At 46.4% G+C, this 19,580-nt stretch overlaps 1 protein-coding gene across 2 annotated transcripts in view; it reads left to right on the top strand.

The window, feature by feature from the left end:
* ASCC3 (activating signal cointegrator 1 complex subunit 3) overlaps positions 1–19,580 on the top strand; it is a 2,962,611-nt gene that overhangs the window by 1,910,113 nt on the left and 1,032,918 nt on the right. For both annotated transcript variants that reach the window (XM_069606524.1, XM_069606525.1), the window contains exon 16: positions 15,681–15,872. In XM_069606524.1, the coding sequence (XP_069462625.1) occupies positions 15,681–15,872 (192 nt within the window). The remainder of the gene's footprint in view (positions 1–15,680; positions 15,873–19,580) is intronic.

Raw genomic sequence — 19,580 nt, forward strand, 5'->3', positions numbered from 1 at the left:
ATCACCAGACTCTGTGGTCTCTTCGGCAACCAAAAAAGGTCCTCTATCCTATCTTCCTCTTCTCTGGTTCCTCCTGATCAGGAGGGTAAGAAGCTGAATGAGACTGTGAAGCGCGTAATCATGATGGAGGCGTATACTTTCAAGGCTGCCAACCTCTTGGCTGTTCCCTTGAGGTATGACTGAGATCTTTGTTATAAGTTGCGATCCACCCTAGACTTCCTCCAGTAGGACAAGAAGTCTGAGGCCCTATCATTGTTCCACGAGGGAGAGGTAGCCTCCGACCATGCAATTACCAACACCCTGGACAGGATTTCAGCAGATGGGAAATTAAGTGGCCCTATGCTGCCAAAGTTGTCTCAAGGCCACCGACTTCTGCACGATTTACAGACAAATGTGGTAGACATGCCATTCGATGGTGACAACCTTTTTGAGAAGGCAGTCAATGACACCCAGGAGGCCATAGAAACAGACACCAAGACGACACATTCACAGGCACTCTGCAGCAGAGGAGGCCATCCTTTTACTCCTCTAAAGGGAAAGTCTCAAGGTCCTCCAAACGGTACTCCTCGCCCTATCACCAGCCCTCCCGTTCAACCACACGCAGGAGGCATATAGCGGACATTCACAGGCCTACATAAGTGGCAACCAGCGTTATCATGCTTCAGCATTCATAATCCAGACACCAAAGCAGACCTCACCCTCACTTCTTCACCCCAGTGGGAGGCCAGTTATCACAATTTGTGGACCAGTGGCGCAACATCTCCACAGACAAATGGGTGCTCAATATTCTTCCAAAGGGTCACTCTCTGGAATTTCGGGCCACATGCCCTCACATTCCCAGACAAGAACAGCCCATAGCTACTAAAGGAGGGTCAATTCTTGCTAAACAATGGGGCAATATAGCCAGTCCCTCAGAGGTTCCTGAGTCTACTCCAGCTACTTTCTGGTGCAAAATAAGTCAGGAGGGTGGAGACTCATTCTAGACTTGCAACGCTTCAACAAATTCCTCAACTCCCAAAAATTCAGGATACAAAATGTGCTCAACCAACTGGTTGAGATTGAGATTGAGATTGAGAGGAATGAGATTTCCTGGCGACCCTCAACCTGGAGGATGCTTACTTCCACATCCCCATTACGCACAAACACTGAACACGTTTTGTCATTCAAGGAAGACGTTGCCAGTTGAAAGCCCTATCTACATCTATCCTTACCTAGACAATTGTCTGATCCAAACCCGATCTCACGAGCTGGCAATCCAGCACACTGCAGAGACCATCAATACCCTAACTTCTTTGGGATTCTCAATAAATTGTCAGAAATCCTCCATAGCTCCATCTCAGAACGCGCTGTTCCTGGGATCCCACATCAACACACTCTTGTGTCTTGCGGCTCCTTAAGAAGAGAGAGTGAAGGCCATGCTGGGAAAGGTCCAACCGCTATCGACAGCTTCCATTGCAACATTCTGGTCCATCATGTCCCTGCTGGGGATGATGTCCTCCTGCATCCATCTGGTTTCCCTTTGCAGACTACAGATGACCTCTTCAAGGGTTTCTGGATGCCAGGTGGCGGCAAGTCACCGGCGCATGGAAGGACAAGATCGCCATTAGTCGGGCTTTGTGTCAGTCCCTGCAATGGTCATCAATTGGCCTGCATCTCTTACAGGGTTCTTCCTTTCAGATCCCCACATATCAGGCAACAACATGACCAACACCTCTCAAGAGGGGTTGGGAGCCCACACAGGACATTCATACGCCAGAGGCCTCTGGCTCCCAGAAGAAAAGGAATTGTACATCAACGTCCTAGAACTACATGCAGTTTTCTGGGCTATCCAGCTTCAGCTCCAGGGGAAGGTGGTTTGGGTCTTCCCAGACACCGCCACCACCATGTTTTACATCAGGAAGCAGGGTGGAACATGCTCCCCTATTCTCTCCCGGGAAGCCCAGAACTGTGGCACTGGGCCATTGCTCAATGGATATTTCTCACCCCTTTTCTCCAAGCAGGCGTTCAGAACACAATTGCGGACTCTCTCAGCCAGGAGCTGTGGTCCTGCCACGAATTGTAGCTCGACCAAGCGCAGGGGTCTCGTCTCTTCAAAAAGTGGGGTCTCCCTTAAATTGACCTCTCTGCAACAGCTACCAACGCCAAGTGTCAGAAGTTTGACTAATGAATCAGGAGTAAGACCGGGACACAGGAGTTATTCTGGTGGTTGTTATAGATTTGTATTAAAAGAAAAGAAGGGTTGAAGAACGCTACAGGGGATTTCCCTGCCTCAACGAAACAAAAGGATGTCTGTGTCAGAATGTCCAAAAATAAAGTGTTCTCCTTCCTGTGTCCAAAATCCTAACCTGACCCGTACATGCTAAAATCAAAATAAGGTGCAAAGGGTTAGTCTATCAACTTACCATCTGTAGCTTTTTCCAGTGTTCCAAGACAAAGTTCCAAAAGGTGCAGAAATAAACAAATAATCAAAGTTGCACAATTCTCAGGGGGAGTCCCCCAAGTTCCTCACCTTCCTTTGAGTTCACACTCGCACATCTCTGGAGCTATTTCACTCCCCCTGTCTTCTTCAGATACCTTTTAGTTTACAAACGCAATCCTTCAATGGGTATGATTCTTCCCTTGGGTTCCTTTTCCACAGAATGCACTTTTCCAGCTCAGGGGTTATGATTCCTTTGCCCCCTGGTTTTCTCACATTCAAGAATGTATTTACTTTCACTATTTATTATATATTTGGGTGAGGGTGCCAGACTCGCAATGAATTCACCAGGGGCTTCTCCTGCCAGGACTTTTTAATTTTCTTCACTTTTTTGAAGAAAATTCAGGGTCGGGATCCAACAGTGATGGCCTTTCCCTGGCCACCTGCGCAGAGGATCCAAGGGGTCTAGGAATGGGAAAACCCTCAGGTTTCTCACAGCGCCTCCCAAACTCACAATCACATTGTCTGGTATCCTCTCCTGCCAGGACTTCACAATGTGCGCTTTGCAATAGGGAGTGGGTCCCAGACTTCGATCAGGTTACCTTGTAGACTATCCGGCCAGGGTTTTCACAATGTTCTCTTTACGATTGGGTACGAGTCCCAGAATCGCAACAGGTTGCCTGGTATACTCTCCTGCCCAGGGCTTCCTCCACACGTAATAGTTTGACTCATTCAGCCAATAGGTCTTTGTCTCCCTTTCATCTGTTTCACTCTTTAAGACTCTTGGCGTCCCAGCTGCCTTGCTCGTGTTCTCTCTTTGAATGTCCGTCTTTTCTCGGTGTGCAGTATACACTGTGAAGTGCCTCGATGTCACACTTCCCCTCTCTGGGCTTACCGATGTCTTGTGGCTGCTTTGGTGTTCTCCGCAATCTTCGGTTTCTACAGCAGAGCACCCCCTCCTTCTGCTAGCATCGCTCTCGCTCTGCCTTGGCCTCCTGTTCACAGACTCTCCTGCTGCAGGCATCTGTGCAGTGTTCCTTCCTCCTCTGAGCTTCTTGTGAGAGCGCTGACAGGAGTTCTGCTGTCCGCTTCTGCAGCTGGCTTCTTCCTCGCTTCCCGACCTGAGTCGGGTAAAGTGGATATCCATCTTCCTTTCAATGCCAGGCTTTTAAATGTCCCAACACTTATTGGATCCATCCAACCACTAGAGTGTGTCTCTAGCTCTTCAGTTTTAGTGCTCTGCATTACTCCCACGCTCTTCCTCGTCTCTGTTTTGTAAAACGCATAAGAAAGAGCCCTACCCTCAGTACAAAGTGGATGGACCGGCTCTAATTCACAATATACCATACAGGTTTGGGAGGTCAAAGGGATTGGTGTCATACCCTGAGTAGAAAGGGGGATAACATGTTTCTGCCAGTGAGTCTCCTGTCCTCCCAAGGGGGTTGTCTCCCCCATCATAGTCCTCCCTCAGTCAGCCACCTTCAGGGTCTGGATCAGGTAGGGAATGCCCTTCCCTGACCATATGGGAAGAGAGTTTCACCGGAGCGGGAGTGATGACATAGCCATATTCATCACCTTTGCCAACATGTATCGTCAATCAAGGAGTCTGGGGGACGCCTTCTTCTCTTGAGAGGGCCTATTCCTTTATGCATTCCCGCCGATTGCTCTGTTGCTAGGAGTGATCAACACACTCAGACGTTGCCACTGCAAGATGATCCTCATTGCACCAGCGTGGCCCAGGCAGATCTGGTACCCAGACTGTCTCCATCTGTCTGTGATACCAACCATCAAACTGCCCCCCCCTTCCAGACCTGCTCTCCAGAGAAGGCAGGTCAATCCTGCACCACGACCCAGCGTCTGAGCCTCGCAGCCTTGCTCTGCAGCCCCGGTATTTGGACACTACTTGCTGCCTTTGAAATGAAAGAGCATTCTAGCCAGGATCAGGGCCCCCTCTACACTGGCCTATTAGAAACACAAGTGGGAGCGCTTTACAGTGTGGTGCCAGTGATGAAAGATTTCACCGCTGCACGTAACAGCACCACAGCATCTTCCTTACCTGCGCTTGCTTGCCAAGTCTGGCCTTGCCCATGCATACATCAATGTACACCTGGCTGCCATATCCTGCTACACCCGGGCTCCAGCCAAGCTCTTGCTGTGGTCGCACAGGCTCATAAAGGAGTACCTCAAGGCCCTCTTCAGAACATTCCCTTCGCTGAAGGCTCCTGACCCTGCATGGGAGCTAAATGTGGTACTTTAGAAACTGATGGGGCCTCCAGTTGAACCTGTGCATCGGGGCTCCTTGCAGTTTCTGTCATGGAAGACCGTCTTCCTGGTGGCAATCGTCTCAGGCGGCTTGGAGAAATGCAGGCTCTCTCCTGTAAGCCTCCATATTTATCATTCCATTCAGCTAAGGTGGGTCTGTGAACTCATCCTTCCTTCATGCCAAAGGACCCGTCAGACTTTCATCTAAACAAGCCTTTGGTTCTACCGGTTTTCTTTACAAACCCTTCTTCGCCTGCCAAAAGATCTTTGCATTTGTTGGACGTTGCACATGCCCTGAAGTTCTAAGTTGCACATAAGAAAGACTTTCAAAAGATTTCTCAGCTTTTAGTCATCTTTGGACCTGTGGAACATGGGAAGGCCCTGTCTAATGCTTCCATCTCCAGGTGGCTCTCTGACTGTATCACACATTGCCATCACTTGGCCAACAGAACACTACCAGGCCGGCCGAAAGCCCATTCCGCCCAGGCTACTGTAGCAACTACAGCGTTTCTCACTGGTATTCCCCTGCGTAACATCTGCAGGGCTGCTATGTGGAGGCCTACCACACCTTCGCAAGATTCTACTGTGTCGACAGGGATTCCAGGGAAGAGTCCCGGTTCAGCCAAGCAGTGCTTTGCAACCTGTTTGCCTGAGGTGAGTCATTTCCAGCGGTGGGTGTATTGCTTCTGTGAGCCTTGCCACCTCATGTGGTTGTGTATATGTACTGGCGTGTAATCGTATTTATGAGCAGGTGAATCCATGCAAGATCCCATGCTGGAGAAGGAACAAGTTACTTAATAATAATACTTACCTGTAACTCCTGTTCTCCAGCATGAGTCTTACATGGATTCACACGAAAACCCTCCCCCCTTCCCCTCTCTGGCTCTTCTTGGTTCCTATTGCCGCTTTACGTGCACAACCAAAATCTGAACATGGCTACCAGGGGTGGAGGTTAGAAGGACGAATGTCATTGGCTGGGTCAGTATGACCCTAAGTGACAGCAATAGAAGCAACAAGCAGTTTTAGCTTTAACGCAAAACTGCTTTAATATTACTGAGGATTCCCAGCCTGACTATGGGGAATATTCATGAGCATGTGAATCCATGCTGGAGAACAGGCGTTATAGGTAAGTAACGTGTTCCTTTTATGGGCAAATACATCTTGAAACCGTTCCTCTTCCGTCTTGTCCCCATTTATAAACATGACTGGTTCATCTTTTTTAGGATTGAGACGAATCCCTGGACAGCCTGGTCCCGCCAACCCAAAAGGTCGACTCATGCTTACTGCAGCCATCCTACCTTTGTATTCCACCACTAAATGGAACATTCTGATAGTGTTGATCTTTGATTCTTCAAACCCTCCAGGGTCTTTAATTTTTGATTTCGTAGAATCTCCTTCAATCCTTCACCTTTCAGTCTTTTCCATGTACTCTTCGTTAAGATTGAATACGATGAACAACTATCCACCATCACTTTGACTTGAAGTCCTCAATGCGTATACCACAACTAGGACATTTCATCTTCGAATAATCCTTTGCAGCCTTCATCATAGTGACAACCCTCTTCTCATCAGAACTACTTTGTTCCTCTTATTGCACACGACACTTCCTTCTTCCTCCGACATGTGGCTACGAAATGACCCCTCCTGTCACAATGTGAACACTTCTGATTACTTGCAGGACACAGTTTCAGGTTTGCAAAATGTCCCAGTTTCCCACCACAATAACACTTGCTCTTCTCATATTCCGCCATTGTCTTTTTGGTTATTTTTGTTTTCGTTCTGGTTCGCCTTTTCAATGAACCCATTCTTATTCTTCTTTACAACTATATTTCCTTGACCAGTTTCGTTTCCTCAGTCCCATCTGACTTTTTCTTCTCCTTGATGGTTTTTTAACATAACTGGGGATATTCTACCTTCTTTGCAATGTCTATTCAGACCCTCCAGGTTATAGTGATTTTGCAATTCTGTGAAAACAGCAGTTTTTTTGAAAAGGTGCGAAAATTGCCACATTGGCAAAAACACCCTTGAAAAACAGCAGTTTTTGCAAAAACTGCTGTTTAAAAAATAAAACACAAGCGGCCAGGTTCTGCACAATGAATGAAATGCGCTACCACATCTCATCACTTGTGCCAAAAAAAGAGCTTCCCAATAAACAAAGGACATCTGAATGGGTGCATCTTATATGCTGAGGGATGGTGAGTGTGCACTGCAAAAACTAGAAAAAGTGTAATGCATCTGTATGTAAAATAAGTCTCTGCGTGGGGTGCAAACCCAGTAGAAAGGTGCCGCTGCGAAAAGCACACCAAAATACTGTTAAAAAAGACCTTGGCTATCAAGCCAGTGGTGTGGGCTGCACACCCAATAGCCAATCAATAGCTTCTCTTTGCTTAAGTAGTTTTATAGTTTAGTATTTATTAAATTGAATATATCAGTGAGTGATTTTCTTCAAAAATGCAGATGCTATAGCAAGGGCCAGTGCATTTCGGACACCCCCGTTCTTTGTCAGGGCCTGCCAGCTCATTAATATGAGACTATAAGTGATTATAAAGATGCATACAACACGAAAAGACATATATACACATTTGAAATACAATACATCATAATGTTCACAATATTGTAGGAACCCAAGGTTCACAAATTAATATTGTCATAACACCACGAATGAAATAAGCATGACATAATAGTTGCGTGCGTTAAGCATTTAACCCCAATTACATTAGTAGATGGTACAAAAATGGTCATACGTACGTAATTTGGATTGGCCAGGCGGTTACTGCCAGAAAGAAAAAAACAGAGAGAGGACCTTTAGATCTACGAACTATTAAAAGTAACCAATGTCCTTTTCTCTATACCAAAAGTATTGATCTGTTAGAGTATGTCAACTAACCTGCCCGGTGTGTGGACGTTGCTTCAATTTTAAGTTAAATGCTGTGTAGTCCGTAGAGATCAGCTGCACTTACTGTATTAACATTCGTTTCTGCATAGTAAGGAATCTTTATAAATATTTGCCTCTTGTCTGATAATGTATATATTGAAAGCGAGTAAACAGTCTTACACGATCTAGTTAGTAGACGTAATTGTTAATTATGCAAACTATATCTTTTCGCTCACTGCGCGTAGCGTAAGTCACGTATAGCTCATACCTGTGTGTGAAAATGGATTGCTGATGTAGCATCTCTCATCGTATGTTAGGGTATCCGTGAAATAGAACAATGTCAATATGTAGTTAACATACCTTCGATAACTCGCAAACGCCAAAGCAAGAAACCGAATGCTGTGCGTTGTGTGTTCCTGTAAACTCCTGCTTGCCATAGGGACAGAGATTCCTGTATGCAGTGCTGGTCATTGGGCCGGCTCTCGGCGGATCCAAGATCTGGCACCAGATGTGTAGCCGGATCTCGGGATCCGGCCAGAGTCAGCCACCCAAGCCCATGAACCACGCTGGAAAAAAGAAAAAAAAAATCGTCCGCGACGGCAGCATTGCCGTTTACCGCGGCTTTGGCACTGGTGTGTTATGCACAATGCTCACTACATGTACAACTGAAAGGAGTCAGTTGTACATGTAGCGAGCATTGTGCTTTACACACCAGTGCCAGAGCAGCATAAAGGCAATGCTCCCCTCGCGGGCGTTTTTTTTTTCGTTTTCTTTTTTTTGGCACAACAAATGAGCCAGGGCTCATCAAGAGGGCCTGGCCTAACTGCAGGGGTCCTGCTGGCCCATTAGGCCACGCTCCCCCGAGGAGACCCGGCTCAATGGGCCACTGGCACCCTTGCCAGGCAGCCTTTTGTAGTGATCAACACCCTCTCCCTAAAGGGAGAGGGTGTTGATCTCTGCATTTATTTTCTATAGGCTTGCCTGGCAGGGGACAGGGCCTCGCCTATTCAGCCTTAATGGTGGCGCTGCCCCTTGCCAGATGAATAGGGGTAGTGTCACCATTAAGGCTGAAAAGGTGAGGCCCCTGCAAGCAGAGGCCCTGTTCCTTAAGACTGAAACTCCCGCGAATCCGCGGGAGCTTCAGTATTTAGAAAGCAGGCCTCTGCTTCCAGCGGCCTCACGTTTTCTCCATAATGGTGGCGCCGGCCCACTTGCATCACTTGATTAAAGGGATGCCTCGCAGGTGCAACGCCACCATTATGGCTGAAAGGCATTTTTTTCTGGAGCCTGAAGCTTTCGCACATGAGGGAGAGCTTCAGGCTTCAGAAAAAAATCCTTTTCGTGTAGTGGCCGGGGCTGGCAGGGGAGATTAGTGGGCCCCACAGGGCCCCGCTTCAAATCGAAATTTCGGAGCCTGCTGGGGCTGAGCCCCGGCAGGCCCCATCCCACTAAAAGCCCTGGCCGGCGGTAAAAGGCAATGTTGCCTTTGTGGGCGCTTTTTTTTTTATCTGACCGGATGGCCACTACCAACCCTGCCCCCTCTAGACCACGCCCACTCTGCCCCCCCCCCAACTCTCCTCCCACCCTGGCACTTGTGGGATCCCCCACCACATTTTTTCCATTTCCACCACTGCCTGTATGGAACGGCCATTTTGAAATGGGAAAGGTGTCGTTACTCAAACTCGTCCGGATTTACGCTATTACCGCATACTATACATTATTAAAACCCCCTTAATATTGCTAGGCGTGATATAACGCTTAGAATAAATCTTTCAGCTGCTATGGGCTATGCTTCCATTCAGTTGGCCCTTTTCATCTCTTTGCGCATTTGCGCAAATCATGGGGCATTTCTGCGCTTTTAACCGTGTATCCCGAATTTACAAACAGGATGCAATTTTAAATGTTCAGAAAACGAAGGCAGCCCTGTGTGTCTGCTTTAATTAGGCGCAGGGTGTGTGCGCTACATGACCGGGTCTTTCCTGACCCTGTCATGCAACTTTATTTTTTAAGTGTAACAGCAGAGGTATGAACCACTGATACCTCACTGGCATTTCTGTTCCTCAAACGGAGTAGGGATGTTTTTTTTTTTGGATTGCATTTTACAGTGATAGGCCATTCAAGGGCCTGTCACAGTGAAATGCACTGGGAGCCTGTAGAGCATTGTGTGGGGAGCTCTTCTGACACAAATGTATTTAAGGCAGCTGTACAGCACATAATTTGCGCTACAGCTTAGGCTCGTGAAATGTAAAGGTCAGCTTTGATATTAAGGTGACCTGCGCATTTCCAAAAATGGGTCATCTAAAAACAGCCTACCCTCTGCTCTGTTTTTAGATGCCCTATTTTTTGAGGTTCTTGGCCAAAATCGATAATGTAAAAAAATGTATAAATAGTCACTCTATGTGGGGGGAAAGGAGAGGGACGGGTGATGGGAGTGATGGGCCAGATGGGGAGTGATGGGCAAAAAAGCAGAGGGAGAGCAATGGGCCAGAGGGGGAAGCGGTGGGCCAGAGGTGCAGCAGTGGAAAGGTGGGCCAGAAAGCAGAGCGAGCGGTTGGCTTGAACGAGGCAAGGAGCTGCAGGTTGGAAGAAAGGAGGAAGGAAGTGTGCGATAGATGGGAGAAAGGATGTAAGATGAAGAAGTAGCATGAACGAATGAAGGACTGTGGGAGGAATTGGGGAGCCTAAGGTGTGAGTTGGGAGTATGGTTTGGAGTGTGGCAGAGACTGGGGAGTGAGAGTTGTGACATGGCAATGTGATAGCTCATGTGAGTATGCACATGAGTGAGCGATTTGGGAGTGAAAGTTGTTATGAAGAATTGGTGAGTGTGAGGGGGTGTTGGTGGGAGACGTGTATAGGTGTTTGAGGGGATTAGAGTACATAGAAGGGGAATATTTTCACCATTACTACTGATAATGATCAATAAAGTTAATAGTGTTAAATAAACATGCACATTAAACCTAAATGTAGAGCAAAACAAATGTTGTTCTGTCAAGCCAGGGACATCTAGGACTCTTCCTATTAAATTAATAAAAAAGGTACAAATAATGACAACCTGGCTCTCTTGTAGCCTTACACACTGCCTCTTAACTGCAATGTGCCAATCTAACACCCTCATGTCATTAAAAAATGTGCTGCAAAAATGCTGCAATTAGAACAATTCTGTGCCACAAAATTAGCTTTTTTGTGCCGCATAATTTGCCATTTCATGCCGTAATATCTTGGAGGGTCTGGCTAGTGCATCCTCCAGCGAAGGATTTGCACACACCAACCTTTCGTGACCAGGTTGGTGTGAATTATTATTTGGTTTTTGAGTTCATCAGTCCCCATCCTTGGGGTACATGTCATTTATAACGAATTGAGAAATAATTAATGCAACTTTACCTGAAAAAAATAGTTTTTTTTTTAAATTATGGGGGGCCAAATCCCCTGTTTACCCATGCTTCTAACCCCGTCTCGAACCACCATCCCTCCCCACCTTTTAACCCCTTACCCTAACCCCTATATATTTAGCATTCAGTATTTCTTTCTGTAAATTTGCATTTGTTACTTTCTATTCAATATTATCACGGCATACCCCATCCTAGCTGTAACATCACATGAAACAGCAAGCTCCCTTAAAGCACTTACATATTCTTCAACTGTTTCATTCAGTTTCTGCTTTCGTGTATAAAAATGAAATATGTTGTTTGCTATATTTGTTTTAGGGGTGTAATAATTATCCAACTGTTTAAGTGCCTTCTCATATGCATTCATGTCTCCTCCATCTTGTTCATCTGTGATTGGGGGAATCTCGCTACACTTCTTCTACCCTTCAAGGCCCAACGCATGTAACAATAAAGATTTCTTCTTCTCTGCACTAATGCATTGATGCCCAACTGCACTTCGGTAATTGCACCAATATTGCTTTCAATCATTCCATGGAATTGCCAGTAGCTCTGGATTGGTTAAGAATGCTTCCAGGTGATTTACCGTTAATGGCATGATATCTATCAAAGATGTGACATGTTCGTGATCATTGTAGAATTATGCCCATTTATAATTAATAATATTACCTGATATACCCGGCATTGCCCTGGGTTTCATTCCCTCATAGGTACAGATAACTGTGCAAAATGTAGTGCAGATTGGTCAAACAGTGTGGTGTTGTATAAAGAACAATGATTCGCCAAGCCACAAACCCACACATTTTGACTTTTGCTGAAATCTGGGGAAAGGGGTGGGATGTCCAAATGTCATGTAGCCAGTAATGTCTGGAGGGTCCTAACAGGTGACTGCAAAATTTGGTGCAGGTTGGCGAAACGGTGTGGAATTGTATAGGGAACATACGTGAAGCCACAAACCCACACCCACATTTTCACTTTTGCTGAAATCGGGGGAAAAGGGTGGGCTGTGCAACTATCATCTAGCCAGTAAGGTCCAGAGGATCCTAACGGGTAAATGTGCAACATTTGGTGCAGATTGGTGATACGGTGTGGAGTTGTATAGGGAACATACGCAAAGCCACAAACATTTTCACTTATATATATATATATATAGGTTAACTATATGACGTCCCACCATGCAATGACCCCTCCTAATCCTTCACTCTCCCTCTTCCAACTGTCCCTCTACTCCTATATTACACCCTCTTCCCGAGTTTGGTCCATGTTCCAGTTTCCTTCACACAAGGCACTCACTTGCCTTGCTCATGCCACAGCTGCCAAATAGGCCTGGGATGGCAATGAGTCAGGAAGGGTAACGCTGGAGACCCTGTAGGAAGTGATAGTTCGAAGCAGGCCGGGAATGGGATGGCTTGGTGGTACTTGCAGCCGCAGCTGTTATCTATTTCTACGTTTGCATGGCTGCCAGGATCAGGATTGGTTACAAAACTAAAATAACCGACTCTGACACAACAAGCTCTGTTATAAGACCCCTCACTGCACAGGACCACCGTGGGTGTTTTCCACTGTCTGTCTAAACAGCTGTATCATCATCATCGTCGGGTCTGGCCCTCAGATTTAACTGATCCACTGTATGGGGCAAGCACTATTTTCCCTCTGTTTCTGGGAGAGTGTGGTCTGGGACTGGGGTTGCTCATTGATGAAGGCTCTTTTGCTCACTCTCTCGATGGAAGTACAGGTGCACTTTAGAAAAGGTTTGATAATGAGCTTGTAATGAATGGCTCAGGCTGAGCCTACCCATAGGGACATAGCACACCATGCTCCAGTACATTCAAGTCAGTAGAGCTGTGCGAGCGCGGTGGGGTTTGGGCCCACCCGAGCCACACCTAGGGCTCTGGCCTAACTCTCCTTTTGGGTCAGTGGCTGCCAAAAGCAGAGGCTGGCTATGGGCCCCAGCGGGTGCCCGCCCATTCCTCTACAAAATAAAAGTTAAAAAGACACGCTCTTGGTGTGTTCCGACAGCCCTTACAGGAGCGCGTCTGCCGACTTAACACTGTAAGCTCCTTTTCGTTTCCCAAGTCCTGTTTAGCCCCCTTTCTTGCCTCCAGTCCCCTTTAGCTCCCTTGGTTGACCCTCTGCGCTTTTAGCCCATTTGTGTTCCCCTTTAGCCTTAGTTGTCGCCCCCATGCCCTTTACCCCCTTTTCATGCCCCCAAACCCCAGACACGGATACCTCTCTCGTTTTGCATGGCCATTTGTCTGGCTCGGCTCCTAATTGGCCTTAAACGCCAGGCCACACCGCGAGATCTGCCCTGGCTCAGCCCTTGCCATGAGTTCCGTGGCTCTCCCAGTATTTATTTATTCATTTATTGGTTATTTGTAATGCACTCTATACAGCAGAATTATGTTTCAAGGTGCATCAAGACAAGGGGTTGGGGTGTTTATGGAGTGGAATGAAGGCAAAAACAAAACATAAAATTGAGGAACCTTTTAGTCGGTACCAACACGTGGACCCAAGCGCCCCCGGGTCTTTGATCATTCAAATTCACTTCGTGGTGCATGTTTATGAAGCGAAAAACGGAGAAAATAAGTTCCTCAACTCCGTCTGTATAAAGTAGAATGGTGTTGCTTCATATGTTCATGCGCCAAAAAAGATTTCTAAATCATTTTTAGCGTATGAACATATGAAGCAACACCGTTCTACAAAAACAAAACATTCCTAAAAGGTCTTGAAACATTCAGAATGCGCAAATGCTATAGCATGAGGGCAGGGGGGGGAAAGGGGAGGAGTGGGGAGTGAAAGGCGGGAGAGATGGGGAACAAACAAAATGCTCTGACTAGTTCATGGGATGATTTAGAACGTGCAAGTGCTGAGACATGAAAAAAGGGGGGAAGGGGAGGAAGGGGAGTGCAGGAGGGGAAGGATGTGAGAGGTACAGTAACAAAACAATTAAAAAGTGCAGGGACAAGTAGGTAAAATGCCTGTAGGAAAATCCCTACATGCAATTATGACATTCAGGTAAGTGATTGCAAACTGGCAACGCCTCGTCTCATGGGGAAAGGGGTTACAGCAGGCATGTAGTCAGCAATGAAGACTAAACAGGTATGGGTGATTACAGGCTGGAAAAGGCTCATCTGAGGGAATGGGGGGGGCTACATAAGGTATTCAGGCAGGCAAAAGGCATCACAAGATTCAAGTCAATCAATGGTTGTAGGTAAGACAATGCAAGACACAGCAAGGTTCCAATGTCAATCAGTGATTGCAGGTAAGTAAATGCACATCAGAGCAAGGTTCCAATAACAATCAGTGATTCCAGGTAAGTCAATGCACATCAGAGCAAGGTTCCAATGACAGTCAGTGGTTGCAGGTAAGTCAGTGCAACACACACATCAATGTTCCAATGTCAGTTTTTGGTTGCAGGTAAGTCAATGCACACCAGAGCAAGGTTCCAATGTCAGTCAATGGATGCAGGTAAGTCAATGCAAGACACAGCAAGGTTCCAATGTCAATCAGTGATTGCAGGAGCAAGACACAGGAAGGTTCCAAGACAACCCAGCTGTGAAGGTGCAGAAACCAGTGCATGTATGAGTGAGGGGTGAAGGTAGGCAGAATAAGGCACAGCACTGTGCAATGAGCCTGAAGTGTGGATGGTGGAGGTGGGCAGAAGGCAAGAAGCAGCCCAAGCTGCGAAATCCAATACCAGGGGTGCAGTTAAGCAAGCAGACATGGCAGGTCACAGCAGTGGTTGTGGAACGGGAAAGAAAAGTTGCACAATGGGGTGACAAAATCAGTGTAGATGACAGACTGAAGAATAAGCGGGTTGTAAAAACCAAAAGCAGGCCTCTGGGCAAGGGAGGAGAGGTTACTGGCCAGGGATGGTGAGCGGGCAGGGCACTGTAATGTGAAGGAGCAATGCATCACAGGACGACTGTGGCTGCCCCAGGTGAGCTCAGAGTGGAGATGTGAATTGGTAAGAGCGGAAAGCAGGAGGAAGAAGACGAGAGCATAAAATATGAACACAACACACAACCAGCGACGGGCAGAAAAAGGGGGCAGGAGGAACCAGGGGGGCAGGAGGGAGAGTCATGACTGAGGTGGACGAGAGGTTGAGGGGACAGAGTGAAGATGAGATCAAATTGAATGCCTTGGGTTGAAGCAAGGCAAAACTCCATGACCTTAAATGACCGTCAACATATACATGGGCAGTCTCAGTTGTTTATTTTAGGGACTTATCGTTTTTGGAGCCTTCCTTTAAATATTTTTGTTCACGTATTTAATCACAATTTACAATGCACTGGTCCCTTGAGCAAGCTTACCTTGCTGAAGCATTGCTCATCCAGTTGCTTACGGTTTCATCTGGGTTATAGAGGACTGATTCTTCTCCATCCAGGGATAATCGTGGTGTGTTGCTTTGTTAGTGATACTTTACCTTTGCTTTCCTTAGGGTGGGAGTAGGAGACCTCTGATGAGAGCAAAAACGAGTGCACCATGAGCGCACCATACACACAACACATGTTTATCGACTCCTAGGTGCTGCAGTCCAATGCTTTACACGTTTCAAATGTATTCAAATCATATGGAATGTTTACACCCAGTTGTCGATTTGGAATGCATTCTTATTCAGCAGATATCCATGTACTTCCTTTGCTCGCCAGTGGTTTCTGGCCGTTTGCGTTTTTATATATATGAATGGCTTTGGGTTTCTTGCTATCGTTTCTTTCATATGTGGTTTGTTGTGTGTTTGCAGGTGCAAAAGTCACGAAATAAGCAGCTGCGCGAGCTCTTCCCCGATGGCTTTAGTATTCACCACGCAGGAATGCTGCGGCAAGACCGGAACTTGGTGGAAAGCCTTTTTTCTCACGGACACGTCAAAGTCCTGGTCTGCACCGCGACACTTGCCTGGGGTGTCAATCTTCCCGCTCACGCCGTTATCATCAAGGTAAGCGCTTTCTCTTCAGGGCCGCGGGAGACGTCCCGCTCACTGCGTCAGCGTGAGCGTACGCCTTAGCTGCGTCAGAGCGCACACACACCCACTCTTCTTCATATCTGAGTTTTATGTGTCAATCACGGATATGCAAGATTGCGAAGACGCAACATGTTCAGCAGTGTGCAAGAATTTTCATGAAAGTCACGGTGGAAGAATATTACATCTAAGAGATAAAAATGTAACCAGGCAGGGAAGTGGGCATTTTCCTGGTACAAGAGCTGAACTGCTAAGGAATTGGACTGGATGTCAATTTAACCCAGATCCGGCGAAAATTGTCTCGTTGGATCCCATGTTTTGGGTAAACCAAAAGACCAATACCCACTCAGCCTGCTGTATAAGATTGTACCCGTAGTGTGAAAATAAAATGTGAGGTGCCAAGGCAGGGGAATCGGGCGGATGCCCTGACCGCCAGTGTTTTGAGGGTGCAGTTTCACCTCTTCTCAGCACTGGGAGACTAACTCCTGTTTCTTTTTAGTCTGGGCTATTAGGGGGTGCTTTATAAGCCAACACTGTTGTATTAATGCACATATAGAGAAGAATTGCATACAAGGAGGGATGCAAAACTTGTAGGTGTTTGGTATACTGCCCCCCCTCATTGGAACTCTTTGAGCTCGCTTTATTCAATCTTTACCATCAAACTTTGCACTCAACATGCCTGCCAGTGTTTTTTCAAAGCAGTCTTCTGAGAGTTAATGCCTTCACTGAAGCTGTAATCTCACTACTGATGTAATAAAAATGTCTTAACAAGTTATGCTTTCAGCCACTCGATTATAAGCACTTTGTGTGTCCTTTTCTGAAGTCCTGTTAAAAACAACTATGGGCAAAGCCAACAGTTTTGGCTTGTGTATCAGAGTTAGGCATTTGCCAGGCACTGCTATTAGATGCCCAGGTATTCATACCAATTGGCACCTGCTACCATCAATGGCCAGCTAATACCGGCATGCCAGTGCCTGGAAAGTGCCTTTCGCATCCCTACACAAAAGCCCAATTTGTTGGCCTTGCTAATGTTTTTTTTTTTGGTTGCTTTCTCCTATGAAGTCACATTGGGGTCTGTAAAATATCTTTTGAGAATACCTGTTTCAGTGCGGGTATGATATTGGGACTTATACTTCACACTGCAGCCATTTGCATGGTCTCCAAGCACTCTCGTGGATCTGGAAGGGAAAGTGAGTCGGTCAGTGGCTTAGGGAAAAAAAGGGGTAAAAAACAAGGCTTTGTGCTTTGCTGTTGGTGCGTATATAAGCAGGAGCACTGTCATCTGTAAGGGTGTGTTCTGTAGCTGGGGTTTGATGTGTATAGCAGTGGCATTTGTTTCCAGATGGAAAGCCTCTCGTGCTAGACTAATCATGGTAGTTAAGTCAGTCATTAAGAAAATATGCCTGGACTGGTTTTTATGTCATGGTATTTTTTCTATGGATCAAGGGTAAAGCAAACATGATGTGTTACTATCTGGCTAGAGTGGTCTACAGTGGTGCAACTGTGGAGCTCAAGTGTAGTACTTTAACCATTGTACTATGGAGGTTATCCCAACACAGCAACCAAATCGTGACATAAATTGAAATGTTCCCCCAATTGTAATGTAATTCTAAAAATTGTTTTTCACAGAAACAAGATCTTTGCTCAAAATTGATGTTTTTAATGGATTGGGTCCTACCGTGCATACCTCATCTTAGATATATTCTCCTGCTTAGCAGCACTCTCTGAAACATTTTCTCCATGCGACACAGTTTTGAGGATCCTCGCGTCGTCAGCTTCTGGACCGGCTGTGATGTCAACATCGGTACTAATAGCACACACACTGCCATGGAACCTCCGTTCATGTTTTCTGCATGCCCAGCACGCTACTCTGGAACACGTTAATTTGCTTCAGAGAAATTCTCTGATGCCTTTTTGTAGAAAAATTCTAAGAATTTTTTCAAATCCTGTTCGACTATGTCAACTCTGAAACCTTTGGGTTATTAAAGTGCTGTGATTGTTGCACAAGAATGTGGCTAAGCTATCCCCACATAATTTGTCTCTGATGCCTCAGTACCAACCATGCTGTTACAAATTGTGGCTGATGTCAAGATATGATGCCAAAAACCCTACAGGAGAGAGTTTCCAAATTGTCCCTGGGTCGTTCGACTTAAGTCGCCAAGCCGACGCCGTCGAAACGCAAACCTGACGAAGGCCAAAGCATAGCAGTTCAAAAATCGCCAGAAAAGAAGAGGAAACAGTCAAAGAAGCAGTATAAGAAGTCTGACTCAAGGAGCGACTCCCATCATTCGTCTTCCTCATCGAAGAAGAATAGAAAGATGACACACTTGTCAACAGACTCATCACAAGAAAAACGGGTATGCTTCCCTTCTAAAACAGTTTTGGAGGAAAAGTGGGAAGAGTTTTCTATCAAATTGAGAAAGCAGGTCCGCCCGTTCGTTCTTCCTTTGGGAAGAAAACAGTCAAGCCCTGCACCAGAAAAAGCAGTCAGGAACTCGATTCACCAACCTTTGTGCACTGAAAAGCCTGGGAGCAGTGAAATGCTACACAAGGATTCGAAGATTGCTGACGCTGCCAAATATCTTCATCGGCTTGCGCATTCTTGAACACTGATAGTCGAAGACCCCCTCAACTTCTAGGTTTACACCAAAGTCAAGAAGGGATCTTTGGTCCTAATTTCAGGGCATCTTTGACAAAGATGATGACCCAGTTCCCTTTTGGGTTGAACCTGTGGGTCTCCCTCGACTGCCTGAGGAGTTTCAGGAAGAGGTAAATAGACTGGCTGATCTGGCCTCCGTTTTGCATGACACAGGTGCCCTAGACACCTCCCCTGAGGTACAATTTCCTCAAGGAGATTCTCACTACCACCCTAGTGTCGTATACAGATGATGGGAAAGGTTAAATAGGATAATCTGACCCGATGGACATTCTGGACAAGGGAACACTTGTTGGACCTGTCCTTCCCTTACACAATGCCATAAAAATAATCTCCTCTTGGAACTATCGAAAAATCTCTGCTGGGTGCCAGCAGTCCATAAGGATTTTGCTAGGAAGTACAGGCCAGCTTCCTCTGGCCCAGAGTTACTAGCCAGGCACCGATCACACCACATTCTGGTGGTGTAGGCAGCTGATGTTGGCAACAAGGCAAGCGCCTACCCTTCTTTACACCCAGACGGGGATAACAAAATGAATGATGGTTTGGCCTTAAGTCTTTGCCTCTGTCTGCATGGCACTTGAGGCAGTGAACGCCTCTTATGTGCTTGCCAAATGCACAGACACCATAACACCATATGGTCTGTACTGGCTGAGGCAGCAGAGCACATCCCTTAAGCGGAAAGAGGGTTGGCTTCTTCAACATTGTAGAATATCGGAAAGACGCTATGTGCTAAGCCCTACAGTCAGGACTTGAAACGGCTAACTGTGCCAGAAGATCAGTGGTAACAGGTTGCAAAGATTCACCTAGCTATGAAAATCGGGCTTGCCACAGGATATACAGGCAAAATTGATTGACATGCCTTTTGAAGGGTCATACTTATTTGGACTAAAGGCAGAGAAATTGCAGGCTTCCAAGGCTGCAACAAAGTCCCTAGGGGCGGCGTTAAGACATCTGCTCAAACTTCCTCACAGCAGAGGGGTAAGCCCTTTCGGCTCTATAATTATGGCCAAAAGAGAAAGCACACCACC

Source organism: Ambystoma mexicanum, chromosome 4p (genome assembly GCF_040938575.1).
Source record: "Ambystoma mexicanum isolate Mex_15411 chromosome 4p, UKY_AmexF1_1, whole genome shotgun sequence".
NCBI classification, from domain to species: Eukaryota; Metazoa; Chordata; class Amphibia; order Caudata; family Ambystomatidae; genus Ambystoma; species Ambystoma mexicanum.